Source organism: Pan paniscus, chromosome 6 (assembly GCF_029289425.2).
Source record: "Pan paniscus chromosome 6, NHGRI_mPanPan1-v2.0_pri, whole genome shotgun sequence".
NCBI classification, from domain to species: Eukaryota; Metazoa; Chordata; class Mammalia; order Primates; family Hominidae; genus Pan; species Pan paniscus.
In genome coordinates this window covers 33,312,600-33,338,282 of record NC_073255.2, presented here as the reverse complement: position 1 = coordinate 33,338,282, position 25,683 = coordinate 33,312,600, and the positions used below count along the sequence as shown (strand labels likewise).

General features: G+C 39.3%; 1 protein-coding gene across 2 annotated transcripts in view; it reads right to left on the bottom strand.

Annotated features, from left to right (window-relative positions):
- CREB5 (cAMP responsive element binding protein 5) overlaps positions 1 to 25,683 on the bottom strand; it is a 416,278-nt gene that overhangs the window by 319,881 nt on the left and 70,714 nt on the right. For both annotated transcript variants that reach the window (XM_008960013.5, XM_063606199.1), the window contains exons 2-3: positions 17,463 to 17,534; positions 10,713 to 10,806 (exon numbers count right to left, since the gene is read on the bottom strand). In XM_008960013.5, coding sequence (XP_008958261.1) covers positions 10,713 to 10,806; positions 17,463 to 17,516 — 148 coding nt within the window. In that variant the 5' untranslated portion in view covers positions 17,517 to 17,534. The remainder of the gene's footprint in view (positions 1 to 10,712; positions 10,807 to 17,462; positions 17,535 to 25,683) is intronic.

The following is a 25,683-nucleotide window of genomic DNA, read 5'->3' as shown; positions in this document are numbered from 1 at the left end:
ACAAGGTTACACAATTTGTAACCATCTTATCACTACTAAGTCCTCTCTTACCTTCAGACACTAACCCTTTTTAATCTAAATTCAATGCTTTGCCCTCCCTGATCCAAAGGGCTCTGTTGTGTGTGTAGAAAACAATTTCAACAACCCAGAAATCTAGATTTGAGAATACTGTAATATGGGGGAATTTACCTACATCCTCTGGACTTCATATTCCTCATCTTTCAAAAAAATTTCTAAAGTTGTATGATCCTATAAATCCTAAAATCACCACCATAATGGGTTAGCTTTAAAAAGTCACTGTTCATAGCCCAAAGAAATATGTGACTAAAGGACAGTCAAATGGGAACATAAGTAACAGCTGGAAGTTTGATACTAACAGGTCAGAGGCAAGGGCTGGCTATATAGATAAAGGAGTTTTCTGAATAGAAAGCGTATGGACAAGATCTGAGAGTGAAAATAAAAGGGTGTATGTGCGTGTGTGCGTGCGTGTGTGCATGTGTGTGTGTGCGCGCGTGTGCGTGTGTGTGCACGTGCATGAGCACATATTCTGCTAAGTGCTTTGCATACAGCATCTCATTAGTTTTTACACCAACCATATTATGTAAAAATTATTTTTCCTGGTTTACATATGAAGAAACTGAGACCTGCCCCAGGCCTGATAATGTGACTGATGGGGTAATTCCTAATTCATAAGGCCAAGTTTGTAGCACTCTGCTGGATCGATCCACAAGTAGTCTCAGCAAGGCAAGTATCCTGTACCAACCAATTTACAGAGGTAGTGATTCCATGAAAAGACACTCCTTTTTTTCAGCAAACCAACTCACCAAGGGAACCAGATACTGAAATATGACAAACGTTGCAAAGGAGGTTTTTTTAAACTCCTTTTGGTGCCAATCTTTCTTGTCAAAGAAATCCCCAAGGATATGCGAGACAGTGAGAGGAGTGGGTAACAGTTCCTACTCGCACTTGCCCTGGTGCTTAGGCCTCCTGGGAACCTGGTGGGCTATTTGCAAACTCTCTGGAGAGGGTAACACACGGGTGTTTATGCAGCGCCACTTCAGATTTACAAAAGCAGTAACAACAAAAAAAACTTTCAACTCTCAAACTCAAAAGTTCCTTGTTTTTAGTTTGGTTTGAGATGGGGTTATTCCCTTCTCTCATTCAGAGGGTCCTCACTGTAGTTGAAGCACTAAAAGAACAGTGAGTGGAAGGCCTGAAACAATCGTCTTGGCTTTAAGTTCTTATTGAAACCAGCTCCTGTAAACCCCCCAAGGGCCTCCTATCAATACTCAATGAGCACACCTTAGATATTATGCACCAATGGAGCATCCGCCATTATTATTCAGGATCTAGAAATCACTGGGGCTGGAGCTGACTGGTGCCTGCTCTTGGCTCTAAATAAGGTGTGATTTACAAGAATTTTAATTTATGGCCATGGAGATTGCACACCATCTTCAGGTCTAATTTCAGCAGAAATAGTTATTTGACAAGGCATTCATGTGTTGATAGATTTAGCTGTCCCCTTTTTTTAACATCTGCACATTTTCTGGCTTACTTGGAACTGGTACCGTGTGAGATCAAAGATAACTAGAGACCTTGTATTAATTCTCATAAATGTTAAAACAAAAGTTAAGCCCCATTTTCTGGTTCTTGTTGTAACTGGAAAGAATAGCTCACTCACAAAAAGAAAATGAATTTAAAATTTGGGACAGTGTGCCTTATCTATTCCAAATGTGGGTATCGACTTTGCTTTTCTCTAACTATATCCTACAGCAAAGAAAATCACATTTGGTAACAGCCCTGGGACCTTTTTCTGGTCCTTCTGCTCTGGGGGTGGGAGGGAAGCAGTTGTCTTTGCAGTCTGTGGCTCCCCTGGCCCCGGAGCTTTCATTTCTCCATGGCTGAAGAGGCTGGTGATGCTGGACTGTGTCAATCCCATGCCTATGCCATCCTCCTGCAACCTCCTTTGTTCATGTGTGTAGGTGTGTGCTGGTATCTGGGAACAATCTTTTTTAAGAGCAGACAGAAAACATCGCTCAACGTGCTTGGGGCTTGGGCTCTCACATGCCAGCCTGAATTCAATTTCATGGACCATCTGATGACCTCATCTCAGAGTTCAGGAGTCTGAGAGAGGCTGCTAGGATGACTGTTCTCTTTACCTCTCTATGAATCATGGCCCTCAATTTCTAAATCTCAAGCAAAGAAGCATAAAGGGATAAAAGGAAGATTAAAAACTGGCAAACTCAATTCCCACTGATGATGGGTAGTCTAATATTTCTGTTATCTTATGTGATTTTCTCAGGTATTTTAATTGCAAAACTGTTCCTTTAAGATAGGAGAGAGTCAGTAGGATTGTAATGCAGTTCTATTGGTGAGGGATATGAATGATTCCAAAATATTTCAAAAGAACCGAAAGTTGTTAGGATTATCAATTACCAATCAAATTATATGACACAATTTCCAAATCATGGAATCACTGCCTCTGTAAATTGGTAGGTACAGGATACTTGCCTTGCTGAGACTACTTGTGGATCGATCCAGCAGATTGCTACAAACTTGGCCTTATGAATTAGGAATTACCCAATCAGTCACATTATCAGCTGGGCAGACAAGCATACGGCTCAATGCATATGCGACTCTTAGCGCTTCCTATCGGTTCATAGTCTGCCGAGCATCAACAGCTTCAGCCCAGCAAGTGCAATTATTCCAAAGTAAAACTAAATGACAAGAAAAATGCTAAATTCTGAAATCTGATTCTTCTTTTAAAAAGCATTTAGTCTGCCCTACATTTAATAATAGATTGCTACCTTACTCCCTTTCAGAGCTGCATTTGTATTATGTGTTTTTCTGTTTCATTTTCCTCAATGGTTAAAAAAGTCAAAGTGACAAATCACCAATTTAAAAAAGAAAAGAAGGGAAAATGCAGGGGTCCCATCACATACCAGAAAATAATATTAACTTCCTAAGCAAAATTTTCTTTCCTATTGGTCTGATATTCACAACTATGGTATTACTAAAGGACTGTGAAAATAATGTTACATCATATGGCATGAAACTGATAGTGGCTAGAAATACTATAAAAAGCCTCATTAGTTACAATAAAGGTTAGTTTGAATTAGCGGCCAGTCTAGTTACAGGATATTCTTTAAAGGCAATGCATTTTTATTATTTGCATGACTCAGATTCAACCAAACAAAAAGGTGGCCTAATAGGATTCCTCAAGAGGGCTATTCAAATCAGTGGAGAAAAATATTGGAATTAGTATATCTATTTTTTTAGTAAGAGTTAGAGTTATCTAAAAAGGTATTTTTCTTAGGTACTTTTCATATTTTTTTTTTGGTTACATTTATCTCATAAATATTTCAGCAAATGCTTTCTTTAAAATATTCCAACTTAGTCCCTATCTAAATTTTAATAGAGCCCTAATTTAAGAAAATTTACATTAAATGAATTTTAATACACATAATCATTTGTAAGATCGATAATCAATCACAACACACAGAATTGCATGGAATTTTAGACTTCTTTGCAACAAATGTGCCTTTTATTGAGTGTGAATATATAATAGGAGTCTCTCAGTAACACTGATGTTACTGTTTCCCTGCATCTGTCCTGAAAGGCAGTGCTACAATGGGACAAACCAAGGCAAACCTGGTTTTTAAGCAACAGACATGGAATGCTTAAAAACCATCCTGGCCAGGGTGATCCAGGTCAGTGGGGAGATGAAACACCCTCTTACACTCTTGACTCATATACTGGGATCCATTCATTGCCAAGATAGACAACTGTGGGACTAGATGCTCTTCCAAGTGCCTGTGAGTCCATTAGACAATGCTCTGACAAAGGTGTCTCTTACAACGCATGCTCAACTAGCTCCAAAAGACATAGTTTTAAAGTAACCAATTATATATTCCACACCTACTCACGATCAACCATGAGCTACCCCAAGTGTTCCAACTGCAATCAAGCCACAATTTCAATTTGCATTACTGAGGCTAAGCTAGTAAGAAGGGTTATTAACACCAAGAGATCAAGTCTCTGCTGGCCAAGTGAGCTAGGGGACCCAAGGTGATTTTATTATCAAAAATTGACCTGAATAGCAGAAGCTAATGCTTAACTTTCCACTGAGTCCCTGATTGCCTGAGTTCTCCTATACTCTTAGTCAAAGGGGACTGGTTTCCAGACAGAACAAAGACAGCAAGCAAGCTTTTCATATAAAAAAGAATACTGCAGAGCAAGGCCTCCAAAGGATTCAGGGGAATTATTCAAAATTCCATTTTGCTTGACCAGCTAAGAATACGGACGAGAAACGGACAACTCCTATAAATGCCAGTAACACTTACATTCTATTTGTCACAATGGATGAGACAATCTGATTTTAAACCACAACTCTTTGTTCTTTTCAATGCTTATGTGTTAGAAGAATCTCCTAAAAACTTTTGATTATTTTCTCCATTGGATGACTATTAAAGAGATACCAATAATATAAGAAAAAGTAGTTCAGAGATTTATATCCAAACATACAACTGAGACCAAAATGTGTTCTTAGTATGTACAGCTCACACATCTAGGTGTATGGTAGGAAAATTACAGACATATATGGACTTTGAGCAAACTACTTATTCCTTTGATCTTATTTCCTCATATGAAAAAAAAAGTGGCAAGGATTAAATGACCTAATGTATGTAAAGCATAGGGCACAATGACTGGTATAAGGGAAGGCAATAAACGGTAGCTAGTATTATTACCATGCTGCCCTCTGGTGCAAGCCATCTCCCCCACCCTCTGCTCCATAAAGATCCAATTAATACACACGGTGGGAAGTTACTATATACCTTTACTATCAATGGAATTGCCAAGAAGAAGAGGTAAGTATGGGTCACGTGTGTGTGTGCGTGTGATTTATTTACTCAGTTTTTACAATACCCTAACTCGTTCTAAAAAAGAATTTGGAGTGAGATATGCCATCTTCCCTCCAGCTTCCCCCTTAAAATGCCCAGGGATTATTAAGTAGACTCTTCTAGCAAAGAACCATGAGCAATGGATCTCAGTTCTGTGATTGGATGATCATGATTAGCCTCTCGAGGACAAATGTTTTACTTCCCTGAATTACTTTCTTGCTTTCTCCATGGTGAGAATCAGGTTTAGAGCCTGGAACTAGAGATGGGCCCTGATTATAGACCTAATCCAGGGACACAGTTGGGTTCTGAAGGACTATATTGTCATTTATGTTAGATGCTTTCTATCAAATGGTGAGTGCTGAGAATCTGATGAATAAAGGAAGATGGGATAAAGAAGCCAGTCTTTCCTGCCTCTCTTCAGTGTCAGCTCAAGATACAGTCAGCTGTGCCACACTTGGTCTTGTGGTCTTACCCACATCCAGTCCCACCACATTCAGAGGTCAGGGAGAAAGGACACCTGAGCCTAAAGTACCCAGAGGCCTTTCCTGACCCCGCTTCCTGCTGGCCACTTGCTATCACAGTCATGTTTTATCTTCATCATAGCACTTGTCACTAACTGATACTTATTTACTTATCTGGGTTTTTTGTTGTTATTTATTATCTCCCTTCCTCTGCACCCCACTTGAGTAGTAAGTTTCATGAAAAAAGAGACCTCACCTGTCTTGTTCAATGCAGCAATTAACACTTATTGTAGGCACTCAATGAGTGTTTGCTGAATGAATGAATCACATGGCTGTAGAAGGGCAACTTCAGCCCCTTTTCCTACACCTTGACTGGTGCCTGCCCTAACTTCCATCCAAGCACAGACCAGTTGCCTATAGCATTAGCTGGGCCATGACGTCAGCAGGTAGGCTACCAAGGCATTTAAAAGACACACAGTTGGCCGGGTGCTGTGGCTCACGCCTGTAATCCCAGCACTTTGGGAGGCCAAGCAGGGCAGATCACCTGAGGTTGAGAGTTCGAGACCAGCCTGACATACAATACATCAAGAAACCCCATTTCTACTAAAAATGCAAAATTAGCCGAGTGTGGTGGTGCACGCCTGTAATCCCAGCTAGTCAGGAGGCTGAGGCAGGAAAATCACTTGAACCTGGGAAGCAGAGGTTGCAGTGAACTGAGATAGCGCCATTGCACTCCAGCCTGGGCAACGAGAGCGAAACTCCGTCTCAAAACAAAACAAAAAGACACACGGTTCCGTGTGTCTTTCTTATCTTTCTTAGGCTTCCCACATGAGATGTCAATTGGGTTTTACCTTGCGGGAAAGATCCACAACACTCTTGAACTTTATCTTCCCCTCTCCCTCCAGGCAACACAATCTATCATCTATTAGGTCACACACACACACGTGTGAGCACATGAGAGGACACATGTGCACACACAGCCCTACCTTGGAGGGCTGTCTCAACCTCTCTCCACAGTAAAGACTGAACTCGCTGGTATCAAGATTTACAGTGGAGATGGAGAAAAAGTCATGTGCTCCATTTGAATTTTTGTTTTAATAGGAATTCTCATTTGGAATATTACTTGTCTGTTCAGCTATAAATAAGGTTGCACTTTGATTCTGATTCTGGGTCTTTTTTTTTTTTTTTTTTCCTGCACAGAACCCAGGAACCCTATAAAGAACTCAGGGTGGGGACATTTAACAAGACAAGATTTGGAAATTCCTAGGTTCCTACCCGTACTACCATGGAAATAGACTCAAACACCACCCTCTTTACCGCTCTGCTGAAATTTGATCATGATTTTCAAACCAAACGTTGCATCACATAATAGCTTGTAATTTTGAAAGCTGCCTATGGATGTGCATTGTCCTCTACACATTCCCACTTCAAACTTGGCACTCAAAAACCTTCTACATCACAACTTCCCTTACTATGAAATTATCCTTTTTCACAATGAGAACAGCTGAAGAGAATGATTCACATCTATCATCACATTAGGACTCTAGAAATGCATCACGTGGACCAAATAAAGATGAGAGGACCCAGGCGAAGGGTTGTGCAAGTCTTTGCTCTCAAAATCCAACACTGTCATCTCCATTTGTGTCTCTACTCTGTCCCTTTGAATAAGGGGTTTATGTTTACTGTCTACCCAGAAGATAGGGCTTATTCTAATAAAACACGGGGACTGTCACTTTTAATACCCTACCTGGTGGCATGTCAAAAATCATTTACAATCACTTTTTGGGAGTGACTCTACCTGTCCTAAATGAAATGAACCTTATGACAAAGCTATGAAATTATTTCTGATCTTTCAACCTGTTGGAAACTTAGAGTGTATCTGTGACATCTTAACACCTTCCCCAACTACAATATTTACAACTAATTAAGGATAAAGTGATTTTCCAAAATGTTCCAAAATAAAGGTTAACCAGATATTCTGAAGTTTGTCATACAAATATCTATTATATTTTATCTTCTTAAAATATGATGAGCCTCAACTCATCTGAAATAAAATGTGTAATTGAATATTGCTTGAAAAAGTAGTCTACGAGGAACTTGAAGATTTTTACCCTGATATTTTGATTTATATTATTTTTATTATTGTTGTTACTATATTACAAGTCATATAAAATCAGTCATCTTCATGATAGGCCACAAAATATGATAAGGTAAATAAAATTTTAATGAGCATGTTTGTTTGTTTTCCAGGACCAGAAGGCTTTAGTGTGAGTTCTAGCAATCTTTTAAGAAAAAAAAGTATTATAATATCACATAAACATGTAAAATAAAAGAACTAATTCTAAAACTCATAAGATACTAAAACTCATCATGGACAGTATGACAAAATACAATTACAAACTAATTTGGCCTACAAACATAGTTTTAATAAAAGTATTCTCTGAAGCTTTTGATAAATTGAATTTAAATAAATCAAGCAACAGTCAAGTAAAATCTTGTCATATATGTAATCATAATCCAATATGCCACAATTAGCCTTATGGAAAATAAGGCTTGAGAAAAATAAACACTGAAGGATTTCCTGCAGAAAAAATTAAAAAAGTAACAAAGTAAAAATACCCAACACAATAGCCTATTATAATTCAGGATGGACAATGTTGGTATATTACACAGAGTTCTCTAAGTGCAAAGAAATTGAACCAGACTGTATAGCTCTGCATTCCCTTCCAGTAAGAAAATTCTATGAACCTAAGAACATGCAAAGTAGGTAGCAAGTTTTAAAATTTAGCACTTCATTTCATTAGGAGTATTAAATGGCCTCACACCAACCTCAACATAAACCATGAGAAAGCAAAAGAAAATATGTCAATATACTACTCATACTGTTTTTCTCTTCATTTTCTCATTCCAAATTTGACATAATAAAAATTAGAGTTACTTTTCCCCAAATATTCCACCTGGCACTGCCAGTGATTGGCAGGAACAGCCTCAAATTAATAAGGATCCGGTAAGAACAATTGCAAAGCTGCAAGAGATTAACCCAAAAAACCTGCTTTAGGCACTATATAGAAGAATGCTTCATTTCAGTGCTCACACATCTTCAGCTGCTCTTTTTCAGACCTTCAGATGGGGCTCCTTAGAGGACCAGCCTGGCAGCCTGCCTGAAAGGCTGCTCTGTCTGGTACTTACACTATAGTAGTAATCTCCCTACATAATCATCATTCCCTAAACTCACCTCCCACTCCTTTACCACCAGGCAGCTTATTTGAGAGATCCAATTTGGGAAAAATAAAGGGAGAACTTTTGAATTTAAATATTGGGAATTGCAGAATCTACAGCCTTGCTACTTGTGTATCTATGCTCACTGATGAACCATTAAGTTATACTACATTGACTCTATAGAACATAACGGATACAAAACAAAAGAATAGGCCATCCTTCCTAATCCTTCTAGGCTGTTATAATTATGAATGTGAGTTTCTCCATCTCTGTTTGTAGACTTAAAGAGAGATCAAACAATTTTTAAAGAGCAAGCTCATAAAAAAACAACAACAACAAACAGAGGCTGAGAGGTGGCGAGTGGTGGGTGAAGAGAAGGGCAGATGCTGCCTTTGAACTCAGTGTCTTCCAAGCCAGAGCACATTGGCACTATCAACAAGTCACTGGATGTGTGGGTGGCTCCGACACCGGGAGTATTGGGAGAATTTGACCGTGTCTATAAAGTGGCAAAGTCTGATGATACAGTAGCCATGTGCAGGTTAGTGGGTTAGGACTGCAGGATCAAGGGCCCTCATCTTTTCCCTGTGTTCTGAGCCTGGGACAGAAGCTCCATCACCTGTGCCCTTCCTCCTCTATCAATAACAATGGGTTACAATAACCTGTCTGACAAAACCCTTAGAGGATTATTGATAATAGTGATAGCCTGCACATGTTTCCCAGAACTTAAAATAAAATTAGTAAAAAAGAATTTAAAATATTGTAATAATAAAGCACTTTTAAAATTAAAGTAACATAGAAACACTAAATTACATGAGCCAGGCCTGGCAGGACAGTTTGTTTCTCTTCTAATACATTTAAAACATATCCATAGGTGTGCTAAGGAGAGAAGTGCTAAGGTGAAAAATGTCTAGCCTAAGAAGAATAACAGGAAACTATTTGATTATCCTGTTAGGGTTTATGCAACACTTTTCCTTACATTCTTTCACTGAATCTCCATCATAAGCCTGTGAAACAGGCTTGGCAGATACAATCATTCCCATTTTTTGGGAAAAGAAACTGAAGCCCAAAAAGGTTCAATAAGTAGCTCAAGGTCATGGCCAGGTAAGGCAAAGCCCAGGATAGAGTTCAGGTTCCTCGCTTCTGTCCCTGCACTTTTTCTAATTTGCCGTACTACCTCTCAAAATTAGAAGAAATCACAATTAGCTAATGGATTATTGGTATTATTTATTTCTGCTCACATTTGCTGAGCACTTGCTGTTTCCATACATTCTCTCATTTAATCTCCCACATATGAGGCAGATATTGTTTCCTAAGGACACCTTCACTGACCATCTCAATCCAGAAAGAGAGCTCATTCTACCAAAGTTGCATAGCACCTTTTCCTTAAAATACTCATCTGATGTATGTCATAGATGATCCTTTATTTTAGCTAAGTTTTCACATGCATGCTATATTGTGATATCCTTGAGGACAGGAAGCATATAAATCTTTGCATTTCCCATGGCTCACAGAACAGTGCAGCGTGCATAGATGCCCAATTCACATTTGTTGCTTGAGTGTGATTACAGGTATGTAATTTTTTTTTTTTTTTGAGACGGAGTTTTGCTGTCACCCAGGCTGGAGTGCAGTGGCATGATCTCGGCTCACTGCAACCTCCCCCTCCCGGGTTCAAGCGATTCTCATGCCTCAGCCTCCGGTGTAGCTGGGATTGCAGGTGCATCCCACCATGCCCGGCTAATTTTTGTATTTTTTGTAGAGATGGGGTTTCACCATGTTGACCAGGTTGGTATCACTTGAACTCCCGACCTCAAGTGATCCGCCCACCTCAGCCTCCCAAACTGCTGGGATTACAGGTGTGAGCCATAGCGCCCAGCCAGGTATGTGATTTTTAAAACAACTTATATAGAGCCAAGTTGCATAGTAATACATATTTCATATCTAGAAAATGAGAAGTTGCCGCTCTTCAATCACTTGGGTGAATATTACCTGATTATATTTCTGCTATACCTTAGAAATGTGTATTTTCAAGGTGCACAATTTACCAGTGGGACTCGCCTACCAAAAGAAGAACAAGTATCTCGCATGGAACAGATCTGATCACCCAAAGCTTCTTTTCCTGATGGCTCCTTACCTGATAACATATTGTCTGTTTTTATTGAAGGAAACTTCAAAGTCATTTCATGTTTGTGCCTATGAATCATCAGATGGTCCTCTGTTGGGAAGCGCTGTCGGACGAATAAAAAAAAAAGGGAGGGGAGAAGAGGAGCCATTCAGTTTTAAAAAACATATTTACCATTATTGAGAAAAAGACTTATTTAGCATTGCAAACATGACAGGCAAAACAAACAAACAAAAAAATTTCGAAAAAGTGTGAAAGCATGAGTAAGTGAAGTTGCAAAGCTTTTTTATGCAAGCAAATGTGCTGGGATGTTCCTTTAAATTACACCCAAATATATGCATTCTAATTTTCATTAAAGTTTACCAAAGGGGTTAACTACAATTGCAGAAAAATCTGGCTGAGTACTGATAATAAGCAGAAAATTTTTGCCTTCTATACCTTCCCTGGGAACTTTTTTTGAAAGCACTCTACTTCTTAGATAGTCCCTGGATATATCCAACTATGCTGATTAATCACTAAACTATATATTTCTTTAGGAGCTATGGGTTTGCACTTTAAACTTTGTATTTAAGGAATAAAACAGGAAGAAGTAAATGAACAATACTGAAGGTACTAAAATAACATATATATACAAAAAAATGAGCTGTGTCCTAATGCCTACCTAAGTAGGCAGCATTTTACAAAAAATAAGTGTTTAAATGAATGCTTATTTGTGGTCATGAAGAATAACTAATAATGGCAGCATGACAAGTTAAAATTTTTCCATTTCTTCTTATACATATGAGAAAACCATGTGCAAAACATGAAAGTGAATTTAGACCTCAGTAGCACTGGAATTTTGCAAAATCATTTGGAACTTTTCAAATGTAGTTAATGTTTTACACAATAGTGTAAAAATTAAGTCTAAGGTATGATAAGTATGCTGGACATTATCTATGGATTAACCAAAAATAGGAGATATACATGATGAAAGAAGAGAATCGTGATTCAAGTCAGACTTTGGGAAAGAATTACATGCCATGCCTAATTATTTGACATATGTATCTACAAATGTAACTGTGAAATCTGTACAGTATATTTCCATTTATGAAGACCTTGCCCACCTATTATCTTATATTTTTAAATTACACATATGATTTTAGAGTAACATAACAAATTACTTTTAGTATTCTATGTTCTGTACAATGTAATAAACCAATGCTTATTTTTAATTTTCAGGGAATGATATTATGGTTATCAAAAATGCTGCTCCCAAATGTTTTTGGCTGTCTGACTTCTGGTCACATGGTGGGACTGAATTTTCTGGCTTTCTTGTGGCTGCATGAAGCCATGTGACTAGTTCTGCCCATTGAGTAATGAATGAAAGTGACATGTCACCCAGGGGCCAGCATCTAATTCCTGTTGTAAGACACTCTAGCATTCCCCCTTCCCCTTTGTTTTAACATGGCGACCAGCAATATTGGAAATAGTGGCTACCCAATCATCCTAAATCTCTGAGGCATTATGAAAAGCATTTCTGAATTCTAAAGGATTATAAAGAACTTCCTGCCAATCTACAATAGAAATGTATCCTTGGGGAATAGAAATAAGCCTTTGTTGCTCTAAGCCATTGAAGCTTTGGGGTAATTTGTTATTATAGCAGATCCTAGCCTATCCTGCCTCAGACTGGTATGTTTGTAGTAACTGAACTTAACAGAATATCTGCTTTATCAATGTCAAATGAAAATACAACAGAGGATGATATATTCTGCTGAACATTTCCAAATCTTCAACAATTTAGAAATCTTTCAGAGCTTTCTAATTCCTCAGGATAGTCAATATAAGTTTTAATTACCTTTGTTTACTAGGGTAGAAATGTTTTCTGCAAATGGCATGGATTTGTGTTCATGAGAATGAAGGAATTCCCTGGGCTGAATTATACAAAATATTCTAAAAGTAGTTCTCTGAATAAATATCACTTATTTACTTGTCATTTGTATTATATAAATTGGAAAGCATTGACTTTTGCAAAACATGGTAATTATGCCAGATTTCTGAATACACTGAAGTTTGCTTTATATGACATGATTTTTTTGCTACTGGTTCATCCATTCTTTTGGTCTATAACACTGTGTAATGACTGCACCAAATACATAGCACTACCACGTGTGATTTAGAGACTGAGTTGCCTAGTCTTTCCGTCAAACAACTAATTATAATTTTTGTTTTATATGCGTATATAACACAAATATACTATTAAAATATTATATTTTATATATACACTATATTTTAAATATACTATATTTTATACATATATATTTGTATATACAAAAATACACAACATGGTAATAGCCTTCATTTCATATCTATAAGCCATTTTTTGACTTTATAAAATAATAGCCTAAAGTAGGATATGAACCAGAATACTTCTTAAATAACAATTATTTCCATAATACCACATACTGACTATAATTACCTTCCAAGTGAGACAATAAAGGACATCGTGATTTTTTTTAATTCAGCAGGAACATAGCAGCAAATTGAAAATAACAAAAATATACAGTCTCCAATAGATACAGAGCTGAGAAAGGCCACTGGAATTCAGAACGTGGTTAATTTAGAAGGCAAAGAGAGAGTGAAATTAACATTGAGCTCTGTGAGATTACAAAGGGCAAGAGAAACTCTTCCTTCTGAGACAAAGATAATGTCGAAGAAACGGTAACATAAAAAATCTCCCACGTGGCCATGGTGGCTCACGCCTGTAATCCCAGCACTTTGGGAAGCCGAGGCGGATGGATCACCTGAGGTCAGGAGTTCGAGACCAGCCTGGCCAACATGGCAAAACCCCATTTCTACTAAAAATAAATAAATTAGCCAGGCGTGGTGGCAAGTGCCTGTAATCTTAGCCACTCAGGAGGCTGAGGCAGGAGAATCGCTTGAACCTGGGAAGCAGAGGTTGCAGTCAGCCAAGGTCGTGCCATTGCACTCCAGCCTGGGTGACAAGAGTGAAACACCATCTCAAAACAAAACAAAACGAAACAAAAAACAAAAAAACCTCCCACGTATTATAGGCCATTCCTAATAGAGCTAAGTTTCTTTCCCATGAGGGAAAAGGAGAAAAAAATCATTTCTTCACCCCTAGCACAGTGCAAGCAGTGATAACTTATATTTACTCCCGTGTCCAATTCTCAGTCATCCTGTCTTCTCCATGCAGGTTCCCAGGCTGTAGGACATCCCTAAAGTAAACACCATGGCCACAACAATTGGCTTGACTGCGAGTTTCTAATACCCCAGGAGGCCTTTGTGACTGCTGGGTGACTGCTACATTTTCTTAATTCTAACACCTCTTCCATTGAAAAATGCACATATTTTTATAACAGCTTGTCAAGGAAAAAATACACTTCCACATTAAATGAAGACATAGAGTTTTAGAAGCATCTTTACATTTAAATCTGAAGTGGGGGAAGCTTGGAATTGTTCCTTAAAATCAAGAAACTTTGTCAATCCCAATTTCCACGTCTGTCCAACCATTTCCTCAGTCCATTCAGCCTTCTCAAGGAAATGACCTGCTCCTTCACCAAGAAGTTCAAGGTCCTTCAAAATGGACTCCCTTCAACCTTAATTAACCACCTCTACTTCAACATTTTCAAGTCACTTTCTTGAATCTCTTTCCAACCCTTCCTTTCTCAGAGGAATTGGCACCCCCACTCCTCCCCAGGTTTGTCTACACCCCTTATCTTCTGGGGATTAGCCGTGTAAACCAGCATGCCCACCCCTTCTGTCTCACTGGTTTCTTGTTCTTGACAAACTCCAGCTCGGCTATCCTTTAATTTTAAAAAAGCTGTTTCCTTCTCAGTCTACCGTTATATCACTCCGCTTCCCGTCACTGCCTAGTGCTCTTGAAAGAGTTCTCTATGCTTGCCACCTCCGCTTCCTCACCACCCACTCACTCATTAATCCCTTGCAGTTTGGCCTCCGCCCCTGTTCCCCTCTCATAGGTTGCCGGCGAGCCCCCAGCTGCCAAAGCCAACAGCCTCTGCCCAGGCCTCTAGCTGTCCCAGCTCTAGCAGTGCCTGACACCAGTGACCACACGTCTGTGGCATTCATTTCTTTCTACCCTGCCTGTTGCCAAAAAGAAGAAGGGTTTACAGCAATACATAAAATAGTTTGGAAGAACATAGATTCGAAGTAGATGATCCCCAAAGAGAAGGGATCGAAAAGAAAGGAAGGCTAAAGCCAAAATGCAAATCAGAGGGTAGTCATTCTCAACCAGGGGCAATTTGGGCCCACAGGGGATATTTGGCAATGTCTGGAAACATTTTTGGTCATCACAAGTGGGGAATGCTTCTGGGATCTAGTGGGTAGAGGCCAGGGATGCTGCTAAACATCGTACAACACACAGGACAGCTTCCCAAGACACAGAATTATCCAGCCCCCAAATATTAACGGTGCCAAGCTTGGAAAATTCTGCCATATAGTCTAATGACTAATGTGCAGCTCTCTTCTCTCTGACTTACCTAAATATTAGATATCGCTTACAGCCCCTTCCTTGAAACACTCTCCTCTACTGTCCTACACAACCCTGGAGGTTGCTGGGAATCCTAACTCACCCTGAACCCTCTATTGCCTTTGCTGGGTCTCTGGAGAGTCCCATTCCATTAAATGCCCCTTCCTTAGTGGAGACTGGCATTTACCTCCCCAAGTAAACTTAATCCCTGTATTATACTCTTCAAGGTGGCCTATGGCCTTCCTTCATGGAAAATTGCAACTGACTAATTAACTGATTTACTGATCATGTGATTATAGACTTGATTCCTAAACTAGAAGCTCTGTGAGGACACAGACACATATGTCTTGTGATTACTGTTTCCCCAGAGCAATCAGATTGCCTGACACATAGTAGGTTCCCAAAAAGTGTGTTGAGAGATATGAGTTGAATCAAACGCAATGTGACATTTTCACCACCAAAGCAAAGCAAACTGCTCAAATTATCTGATTCCCTTTGGCTATCAAGACTTCTCTTTAAAGAAGCTGAATGGGAATCAGTTCTACCTTAGGAATTAAGTTCTAATTTAGTTACTCTAGTAACTTAGTAGAGTGACATTCTGCATCTACAATGAAGAGTCCTGGTCTAGCAGGATTTTTACCAGTTACTTATCACTCTGTTTTTTTCCTAGTGTTTTCTACTTCAAAATCATCTCCAAACCAGTTTGCTTCAAAATAATTTTTGCACTGCTCTTCTTATTTATAAGTTGGAAATAAACATTGACACAAAGCCCCTGGTGAAACTTCTAGAACCTGAGCAAAGGACTCTGGTTGTTCAGTTAGTGGTTGATAACACCAGCAACAATGTCTTTTATTTCTATGGCCTCTTCCTTCCAAAAGGCTCCCAGAATCCTCCACAAACTCCCTAGGGAAGTTAATAAGAAGGGTCCGGCCGGGCGCGGTGGCTCACGCCTGTAATCCCAGCACTTTGGGAGGCTGAGGCAGGCGGATCATGAGGTTAGGAGATCGAGACCATACTGGCTAACAAGGTGAAACCCCATCTCTACTAAAAATACACAAAAAATTAGCCGGGCGTGGTGGTGGGCACCTGTAGTCCCAGCTACTTGGGAGGCTGAGGCAGGAGAATGGCATGAACCCAGGAGGCGGAGCTTGCAGTGAGCAGAGATCACGCCACTGCACTCCAGCCTGGGCGACAGAGCGAGACTCCGTCTCAAAAAAAAAAAAAAAAAAGAAGGGTCCTCAATGAATCCTTCTTATTAAGCTCTCATCTGACTGCTAAGCATTGCTCCATGCTCTACTGCCAACCCCACCACATAAACAGGCAGGAGAGTGAGGGAAAGACTGTAACTCGCCACACCTGAAAGACCCCTGTGCTCTGGGTTCCAAACTTGTCCTATATCCCACAGAATGAAGATCTAGGCATGAGAGCAACCACGTGTAGTTATTTTCCAATGACTAGAATGTGGAGACACCCAAAGGGTCAAGAGTAGAAAAAGTCACTGTCACGTTCCAAAGGTAAAGTGCAAAACTCTGATTTTAGGTGATGAATGTTTCTAATTTCTTTCAAAGAGATAGATTCCAATATAATAATAGTAGCAGCAGCAGCAATAGTAGTAACAACTGTGGACGATAATTGAGCTCGTATTGTGTGCAGACTCTATATTAAACACACTACCAGCAGTATCTCCTCGAATTCCCACACTAATTCCACTTGATGGAAGCCATCAGAGGCTAAAAGAGATTTAATCCAACACAGCAGGACAATTTCTCCTCTTAAAGTTCACATACGTAGGAAAACTGTAGACTCTAGAAGAGTTATAGGGAGTTTGGGGTTTTTTTACTCAAATTGGAAAACAAAACAAAATAAAATTTAACCTATGATGTTAAGCTATTTCATCAGTAATCTCGAAGCCCAGCCAGTATATTCAAGTGACTTTTGTAAAAGTAAGCACTCTCCTTCCCTCTTTCTGAAATGATGGCCCTGCATATTTGGTGGGCAGGATACACCTGGCTTGCTTCCAGGAGGAAGTTAAGGGCAGAAATGCCTAACATTGCTACCTTTCAGGGGATAAGAGGGAAGTATTTCAAACCATTCAAAACAGAATATAATGATGGCGATGAAAATGATGATGATCACGATACTGATGGGGAGGGGGACTTTGGTGGTGTCTTGGTAAAGAAGGAAAGCCCAGGGCAGGCATGATTGCCGGGTGAGAGTTGCTTCCCTTTCGGAAAGTAGGCCCTGCATGTCAGAGCAGGGAGGATCCGCACACTCACCTGGGAGCAGCCTGGGGCACTGCAGACAAACGGCCTCTCCTGCTCCAAATTCATCTTGGATTCCTCATAAATCTGAAGGATCAGAGGGAAAGGGAGGAAGGAAAAAGAAATCCATGAATATCTTCTGCTTCCACCTGAGCAACGTGAGAAAGGCAATCACTCAGAGCCCCCTTTCTATGCCAATACCAAAATTAGATGAGCAGAACATTAACATGAGTGAGCACAGGCCCTGCTTGGCTGTAGTTCTTTGGGCTCACCTAGGCTGGGCTCCTACTGTCCTTTACTCGAGTGCATACTGACTGTACTTGGAAGAAAACTGCTATGGGGTGGTAGCAGCAGAAATCCTCCCTGTGGAAAACCACCTGGTGGGTGTTACTACCAGGAAAGACCACACCTATGCAAGAAGGTTCTCAGGCAAACTGTACACCAACCCTTGTCCAGTCCTGCTGAAAGCTTTTGGGATTTGCTACTTAGGACAGCAAGAGGAGTGGCAATCACTGGGTAACTGCCAGTATGAAAATGCTACCCCTGAGCAACAGGTGAAATGAGACACCCACAACCACCCCAGCAAGCTTCAGCATTCCCAAGGGACTACAAAGTAGCTGTGGCACCAGCTTAGCAAGTGATTCTGGTGGCGAACCGTGGTCCTCAATTCCCTCTTATCTCAGGCATTTGATATGCCTCAACAAAAGTTATCCAAGTACGCAGGAGTAAGTAGAAATCCAAAAATGCCAAAGACATAACGTTGGATATTTCATTATCCAAGGCTTTATAAGCTGACTTGAAATTAACAGCAGATTAAGGTTGCTGCCCCTTGATCCAAATACGTCATCTGGAATAAGGTAGCTTTCAGGAAAAAAACCTTATAATCAGACAGGCATGGTGGCTCATGCCTGTAATCCCAGCACTTTGGGATGCTGGGGCGGGAGGATCACTAATGTTGGATCGATAATGTAATCTAATCTGAGGCGGTTGGATCACTAGTGTAATCGGCACTGAGGTCAGGAGTTTGAGACCAGCCTGGCCATCATGGTGAAACCCTATCTTTACCCAAAATACAAAAATTAGCCGGGCATGGTGGTGCACACCTGTAATCCCAGCTACTCTGGAGGCTGGGACAGGAGAGGCGTTTGAACCCAGGAGACAGAGGTTGCAGTGAGCCGAGATCGCGCCACGGCACTCCAGCCTGGGTGACAGAGCAAGACGCCGTCTCAAAAATAAACATCAGACACATGTTAAATTATACTGTAGTCTTTTCTTATGTAGCAGTTCAGTTTTTGTTTGTTTTGTTTTGTTTTTAAATAAAAATAGAGACAAAGTCTTGCTGTGTTGCCAGGCTGGTCTCAAACTCCTGAACTCAAGCAATCCTCTCACCTTGGCCTCCCAAAGTGCTGGGATTACAAGCGTGAGCCACCACACCCTGCTGTAGTTCAATTCTAAGGTGCATACTTTAGGCAAAAATTGAATGTAGTCAAAATTACCTTTGCAAATCCTCCCAAAAGCCAATGTAAGTATAGCATGCATGGTTTTGTGGTTACCAATCCACGCAGTAACATATATATATATTTAAAATCATAGGAGATACACGTTTAGTTATTTAAGTCACACAATTTAAATAATTTTCTATATCATACCCCCCCTCTTTTTTTTTGTACCATTTTTAGAGTTTGATTTGTACGTTGCTGCTAACAGTATATGGCTCTATTACTGAATTAAAACCTACTACTTCTACTGTGCACACAGGAAGTAATTTGCCTTCTTAAAATGCCACTTGTAGGTGATTCCAACAGGATTCACAAGTCACCTTGGACCCTGAAATAGGAAGTTCTGCTTGGAGTCATAGAATAATCACCCTTTGTCTGAAGGAAGCTTCATTATCTTTCAACCAAAACCAATTATATGGTACTTTGTATATTGTCACAGCTTTCCCCCACAAACACTAATGTTTTTGACAATATTCTTTGGGAAAATATATATATACTTTCACTTTTCTGAAGCACAAAGTGAAAAGACTTGCCTGAGATAACATTGTCAGTCAGATATTTTAAAGCAATATAAAGGAAATTTTAAAATGTAAACCTATTCAAACCACTATTTCTCACAATTATCCAACTTTCACAGAGCGATGCATTTTCACTCTCCATTTGGCCACCCATGAATACAGTGATTACCATAATTTTATAGCTTTCCTGTATTAAGCATATTGTTCAAAATCCTTTACTGTCTTATATTTAGAAGAAGAAAGAAGACACAAATATCTTTGGGATCTTTCTGCTTGCCCTTGTCTGGGGAGTGTTGAGCAATTAAAATAACTTCTCACATTTCACTGTTCATTTGATTTTGCCATCACTGATTGTAGAGCATCTCTCTTCCCCACTATGAATACTGAGAAGGTACTACTAAGTCTCAAAATAAGAGGTGACTTTAAAGCTCAGAAAATGATTTTGATCCAAGACAAAATAAACAACAGAGTTGTCGGGCTATCCATTAATTAACTACATCTTAGTTTTCTAGTAAATTCGTTTAAATGCTTTCCTGGAACTTCTCTGTCTCTGCAGCTTTCATCTGCCTGACCATTGCCAGATCATTTAATTGCTCCATGCCTAAGGTCCATACCTTAATAAGAGGGGTATAAAGACCAAACTTCAGCAACCGCATTCCTCGTCATATTGGCTATGGGGCCTGGTAGATATTTTCAAATTATGGAGAGATGTCTGTATATTTGTGTGTTGTTTGGAGGGTTTTTTTGGGAAAGTGTTACCGAAACTTCACTCTAATATTAAATATTATCTATTTATAAAATTATAAAATATAAAGTACTATTTTATTTGCCTAAGGTGAGTCTTTCTTGGATGCCACTTAAGAGTTTTAGTTGCTACTGCAGAATGTTATTCTTACCAGGTAACATTAGATGATGTGACAGTAAAATGAGAAAGTTTCATATACGCACATTTATGGCCTACATCTGAAAGTGGTCATTAATGATAACAATTAGACTAATGTCCAACAACAGAAATGATCAAGACTGGAAGTGCTACTGCTGAAAGTTTAAAGAGATTCATTAATAAGCCAAAGTAGGGAAGAGATTGACCAAGCCCAGACACTTAAGTATGAGGAAAAAGTATTTTTCTACCGTAATCCCAACTCCATCCAAGCCCTGGCCTACCAAAGTACTGACATTCCCCAGAAATTCAGGCCCATAATGCTAATACTTTGGCAATTCTGTCCGATATCAACATGGTTTGCCTTATCTTAATTAATGGCTGCATTTGCATATGAGCTGCAGCAAATACCTTAGAATTACAGGATGATGCTGGTGCTTGAAGACAACGAAAGGCTCAGCCACATAGATTCTACTGTCTTAATTGAGTCTTCATGATGTGGATGATATGTTTAGAGGAATATGAGCAATCTAATCTGTTAGCCACTGAGATATGTCAGTATAAGAAATCATGCCTCAGAAGACAAAAGTTGAGAAATACAGTCTGTCCTCAAATCACTTAGAGTTTAGTCATTGATAGGTTCTACTGGGTTACAATTGTTATGTTACTATTTTATTTTACAACATAAGTGAGTCTGTATCAATGTATTACATGCCATGGATCCCATGGACCAAATATGTTTTAGCAACATAATACTGGAATAAAAGTCTTCAAGTGGAATGGCAGTTGCTAAAATAAGTTTTCAGTGATTAATAAGGTCTGAAGTGAGTGGGTGTGTATTTGTAAGTGTGTGAACTTCAACTGCTTTATTCTGATGCCCTGCAGTTCCCACATTTAGCCCTCTGCAAACAGCATTCTCTTGTTAATTCCTTTTTGTGTAGGTGTTTGCAATAGTTTTTCTAAATGGTACCTCTCTACCATGTAGGCTTTATTACTTTTATCAACGAGTATGATCTGGTCTAGTGTATTAGTCAAGAGCCATGGTTTATTTTTATGGTCTATTATTATGGTTCTTTTCTAGCACATATTGTAATAATTATTCTCTCAAACAGACTCTTATTAAATAAAGCTCTGCATAGATTCTTTAACCATTCATCAGGTGGGGGCAAATTACTCAGACAGGATTTGAACGAGGCTGTTCTCCCTGAGTCCTCATCCTCTCATTTCCCATTCAGTTGTTTTACTGGCTTGGATTTTTTAATGAACCAAGTTTTGCTTGGCAACTGCCATACCCTAGGCTCCACTGCATAGAGCTTACATAGTAGGCGTTCAATAAATATTTGTGGAATGGATAATGATCCTGAATCATCACAATACACTGCCCCAAACAGCTTGCCCATTCTCTACTCCTGAGGCAGTGGTTTTCAAACAATGTTTGCCCTGAATCAAATTATTGGTGAGGTAAGTAGTTTTGGGGATCACTCAGTCTACCTGTTGACAGTTATGGCCAGAGAAGAAATCTCTCCAGATTTCATGGAAAAAAGTCAAAGGTGCTTTCGGTAGAAACAATGAGTGAATCTAATTTTATTCAATCTCACAAGTAAATGTATTAATTCATTATAAATTGTCTGTTAATGTTGCCATGGACATTGGCATCATTAAAGTTCAGTCTATTAACCACATGTGGGCTGAGCATGACCCCCATGAAGCAACCTTTGAAAGACACTGAGTAGTCCGATACCTTTGGTTAGACACTGTCATAATTGTGGCAGATGCTGCCTCATCATTTAATATTTTCTAAACGGTACTCATTTTTGTTCCTCTTTTCCAAAATTCAGAATCAACAGTCAACTAGAAAAAAATGCCTCCTGATTTTAATTTCCTTCAAATTTGAGGAAGATAACAAAAAAACTCTGATAACAAATCCTAATAGCACATAAAGTGAGTTGAGGTTTTTCATGGTTGACAAAGAGATGACAAGCTTGATTTACAATTCAAACCCTCGACTGCCACTGGATTCCTCTGGCCTCGCAATGAGCAAGAATCTCTTTCATTGTTCAGTGTTTGACCCCACAAATTCCTGGTCTAAAACGGGAAATCGTCCACAATGTCTCATGCAATCCATTCAAATGCTTTGCCAGCCATTTAGGGATATACTTGGAAATACCATTTCATGAAAGGCAAACACTGCAAAAAGCAAATGATACTGAAACGTGGACAGCCTACACAATATACTGTAAATACCTATTGCAAACTTAAGGGTAACAACTAAGCCCAGAGGGGGGAAAAATTGACATCATCTGGTTTGCTGTAATCAGCCAAGAGTGATGCTTGCCCATGTAAATTGTAGAAAGCCATTACTAATCCCTAGTTAACATCAAACTCTAATCTTAGTGGGATGGCACAAGTTTCCTCCATTCATAGCAGATGGACTCATACAGTGATACGGAATTTGCAATAATAAATAGTAAGACACTAAAAGGGCTGTTCTAATCTGAAAGCCTGGCATGTACTCTTATAAATACCAAAAGTTATGGGAACTTCAAACCTACAAACTGATATCGTGAGTATCAGTGAGCACTAACAATGTGGCTGTGTCCCTGTCACCTCTGATATTGTTAACCTGGAAATGAATGCATTATAAATCTGAAAGGGGGGCTTGAATTTTATTCATGATATTGACAACATTTATCAGCATTTATCACTCTACTGTGAGTGTGGGAAGAGCCTTCTTGGCAGGACTCACACGAAACAGATCTTCCTGCTTTGTTGAGCTTATGAGACCTCAAAAGGTTTCTAGAGGAGGAAACTGGACCTTCCTGAAATACCAAAAACAGCTGGAAAACAGGAGCACCTTGAGTCAGTCACACTGTATGACACTCCACATCAATCCTGCTTTCTTCCTAGGAACAAATGTTGTTTATTAATTAAATTAGTTAAGGCCATGGCCAATTTGCACTTCGTGTTTCTGAAACAAAGCAAATATTTATCTCAATACATCTGTCAGAAGGGCAAGGGGACACACACAATAATAACCCAACACACATTCACCAAAAACACACTCTCGATTTATTTTCTTCAAAGATGCCTGGTTCTACTTTCAAAGCAAGGATGCAGGTAGGTTATCCCCACATGTGGCTAGCTGTTGGGAAGGAATTGCATATGCAATTTGGAGCTAAGAATTTCTTTCTTTGGGAGGGATATTGCATCTTTCATTATCTTATTTGCTCATCTGCAAAACAGCGCCATTGTAGTAAAACACCGTAGAACAGGACCATTCAAAGAGGTATTATGTGAAAACATAACTATTGGAAGCTAACTGTAAATTAAGAGAAAAGTAAGCCCTCTGGATTTCAAATATATCTTTATTTTTCAAACCTGAATATTGTAACTTTCCACAGAAAAATAAACACCTTGAATTTCAGTCCAAGAAAATCAATTATTTTGTGTTTGTCTTTGTATCTTTCTGTGTGTCTGTGTGTGTCTCTCTCTCTTTCTGTGGGCATCTTCCCTCTGTCTCTTTGCATGTCTATTTCTCCATGTGTGCCTTTCTCTCCTCTCTTTGTGTGTTTGTCTCTTTATGTCTGTCTGTCTGTCTCACACAGACACACGCATATACTCATTTTATCAGTAGTGTTCTTACCAGCGTTACTGGTAAAAGGATCTCGTGGTCTTGTTTCCTGTTGCGGTGTTATTCTTGAAGCGGGCTGCAGTCAGAATCTGAATTTCATTGGGCTATTATTATTTGCAGCTGTGTGACCTTTTTAACCCTGCTTTAAAAGTGACATTTCAGCCCTCAAGCTTGAAACGCCTGAATGCTACAAGGTTTTCAAACCAGAGATTTACACAGGGAACAAGACCAAGAGTGGGGCTGTACCTTATAAGTGAACATTTCACCAGAACTTGGCGTGAAGAGGGTGTGTTCCTGGGCAGTTTAGAGCCAGTAGTCTCCCCCGGAAGGCCTGAACTTGACACATAACACTGCGGTTAAAGATTACTATTCTGTTCAAACCAGAAGAATATCCCTGTTCTTCAAAGATATTTGCCATCCCCTGGTATCCCAAAAGCTCAGAATCCTACAACCTGAATCACAGCCCCCTTTGGGATTGCGTCACACTTTATATTATGCTTAGAGGCTGTCAGAAGTTCCCTTCCAATGAGGCCCACTGCTCCCAGGAGGAAGGATTTCCAAACAGCTTTTGTCTCTGGAAACTAACCCGGGTCTTACTTCCCAGAGGGGGCCGTAACAGGAGAGAGTGCTGGGGGCTCACGTCCTCTCACGTACTTCTGCAGAGGTTCGTGGTTTTATTTATGTGGCGTTTATGCTGTGTATAGAAAAACATTCCAGTGGGATTGGGTTTTCATATGTTAGATTCCTCTTTCTTTCTTTTTTTTAAATTTTCCATATGTTTCTTTAGATAGGAGGTCTTTTTTCAAAGTTACTGGCTAATTCTGATTTTTGTTTCACATAATCCTGTCTTATAGCTTTCCTCTCTATGGGTTCAATAGTTCAGAACATACTTGGTAATAAGCACTTGTGTGAAGCATGAGAGGTGCAATGTTGAGTAAGTCGCTGAATGTGTATGAACTGCACTTAGGTCCTTGTCCCCTTGTTACCATCCAGTACAATATACTTTCTTGCAGAAGACATCACATCTCTAAAACAAAAGTTTATTTGACATGTGTGTGGTTAACAAAACACAAGTGTAGAGATTCTTAGGTTTTGAAGGAAATATTGAATGTAACCAAATAATTTAGCTTGTTTCTAATGGGACTAAACATAACCTCAGAAAACATGCTGACTGGTGGCAAACTCTCTTCCTTTTTACCTGCTCTCACTGTGCGCAAAAAGGAAAGAAAACAAAAAAGAAAAATTAGATCAAAACATAGCCAAGGTTTAGGTCGACCCTGTCATCTCTATTTTTCCAGAAAAGAAAGTATTTCATTGTAATTTAAAATAACTGCCCCCATGAACTCCTGAGAGAAAAGACTATGATAGCAAAGAAATTCAGTGCAAAACTGGATCTATTCTTCATATTGGTGGAAAGCAGCTTGCCTTTTGGAAAATCTAAGAAAAAGGTCAGCAGTATAGTTTTCTCTTCTCCCTTTGTGCCCTACTACAGTAAAATTTGCCTCTTTAGAATTGGAACACGTTCCCAAATGGTACTACTCTGCCTCTAGATAGATACTTTTTAATGTAGTTTGAGTGCATTTGATTTTTAAACAATTTTCATGTAAAATAAATATCTTTAAATATTCTTAAGAGTCACAACTTTTTAGTCTAGTCTTAGTTTTCTTTTCACACATGCAGATGATTTTTATTGGATAATGTGGGGGGG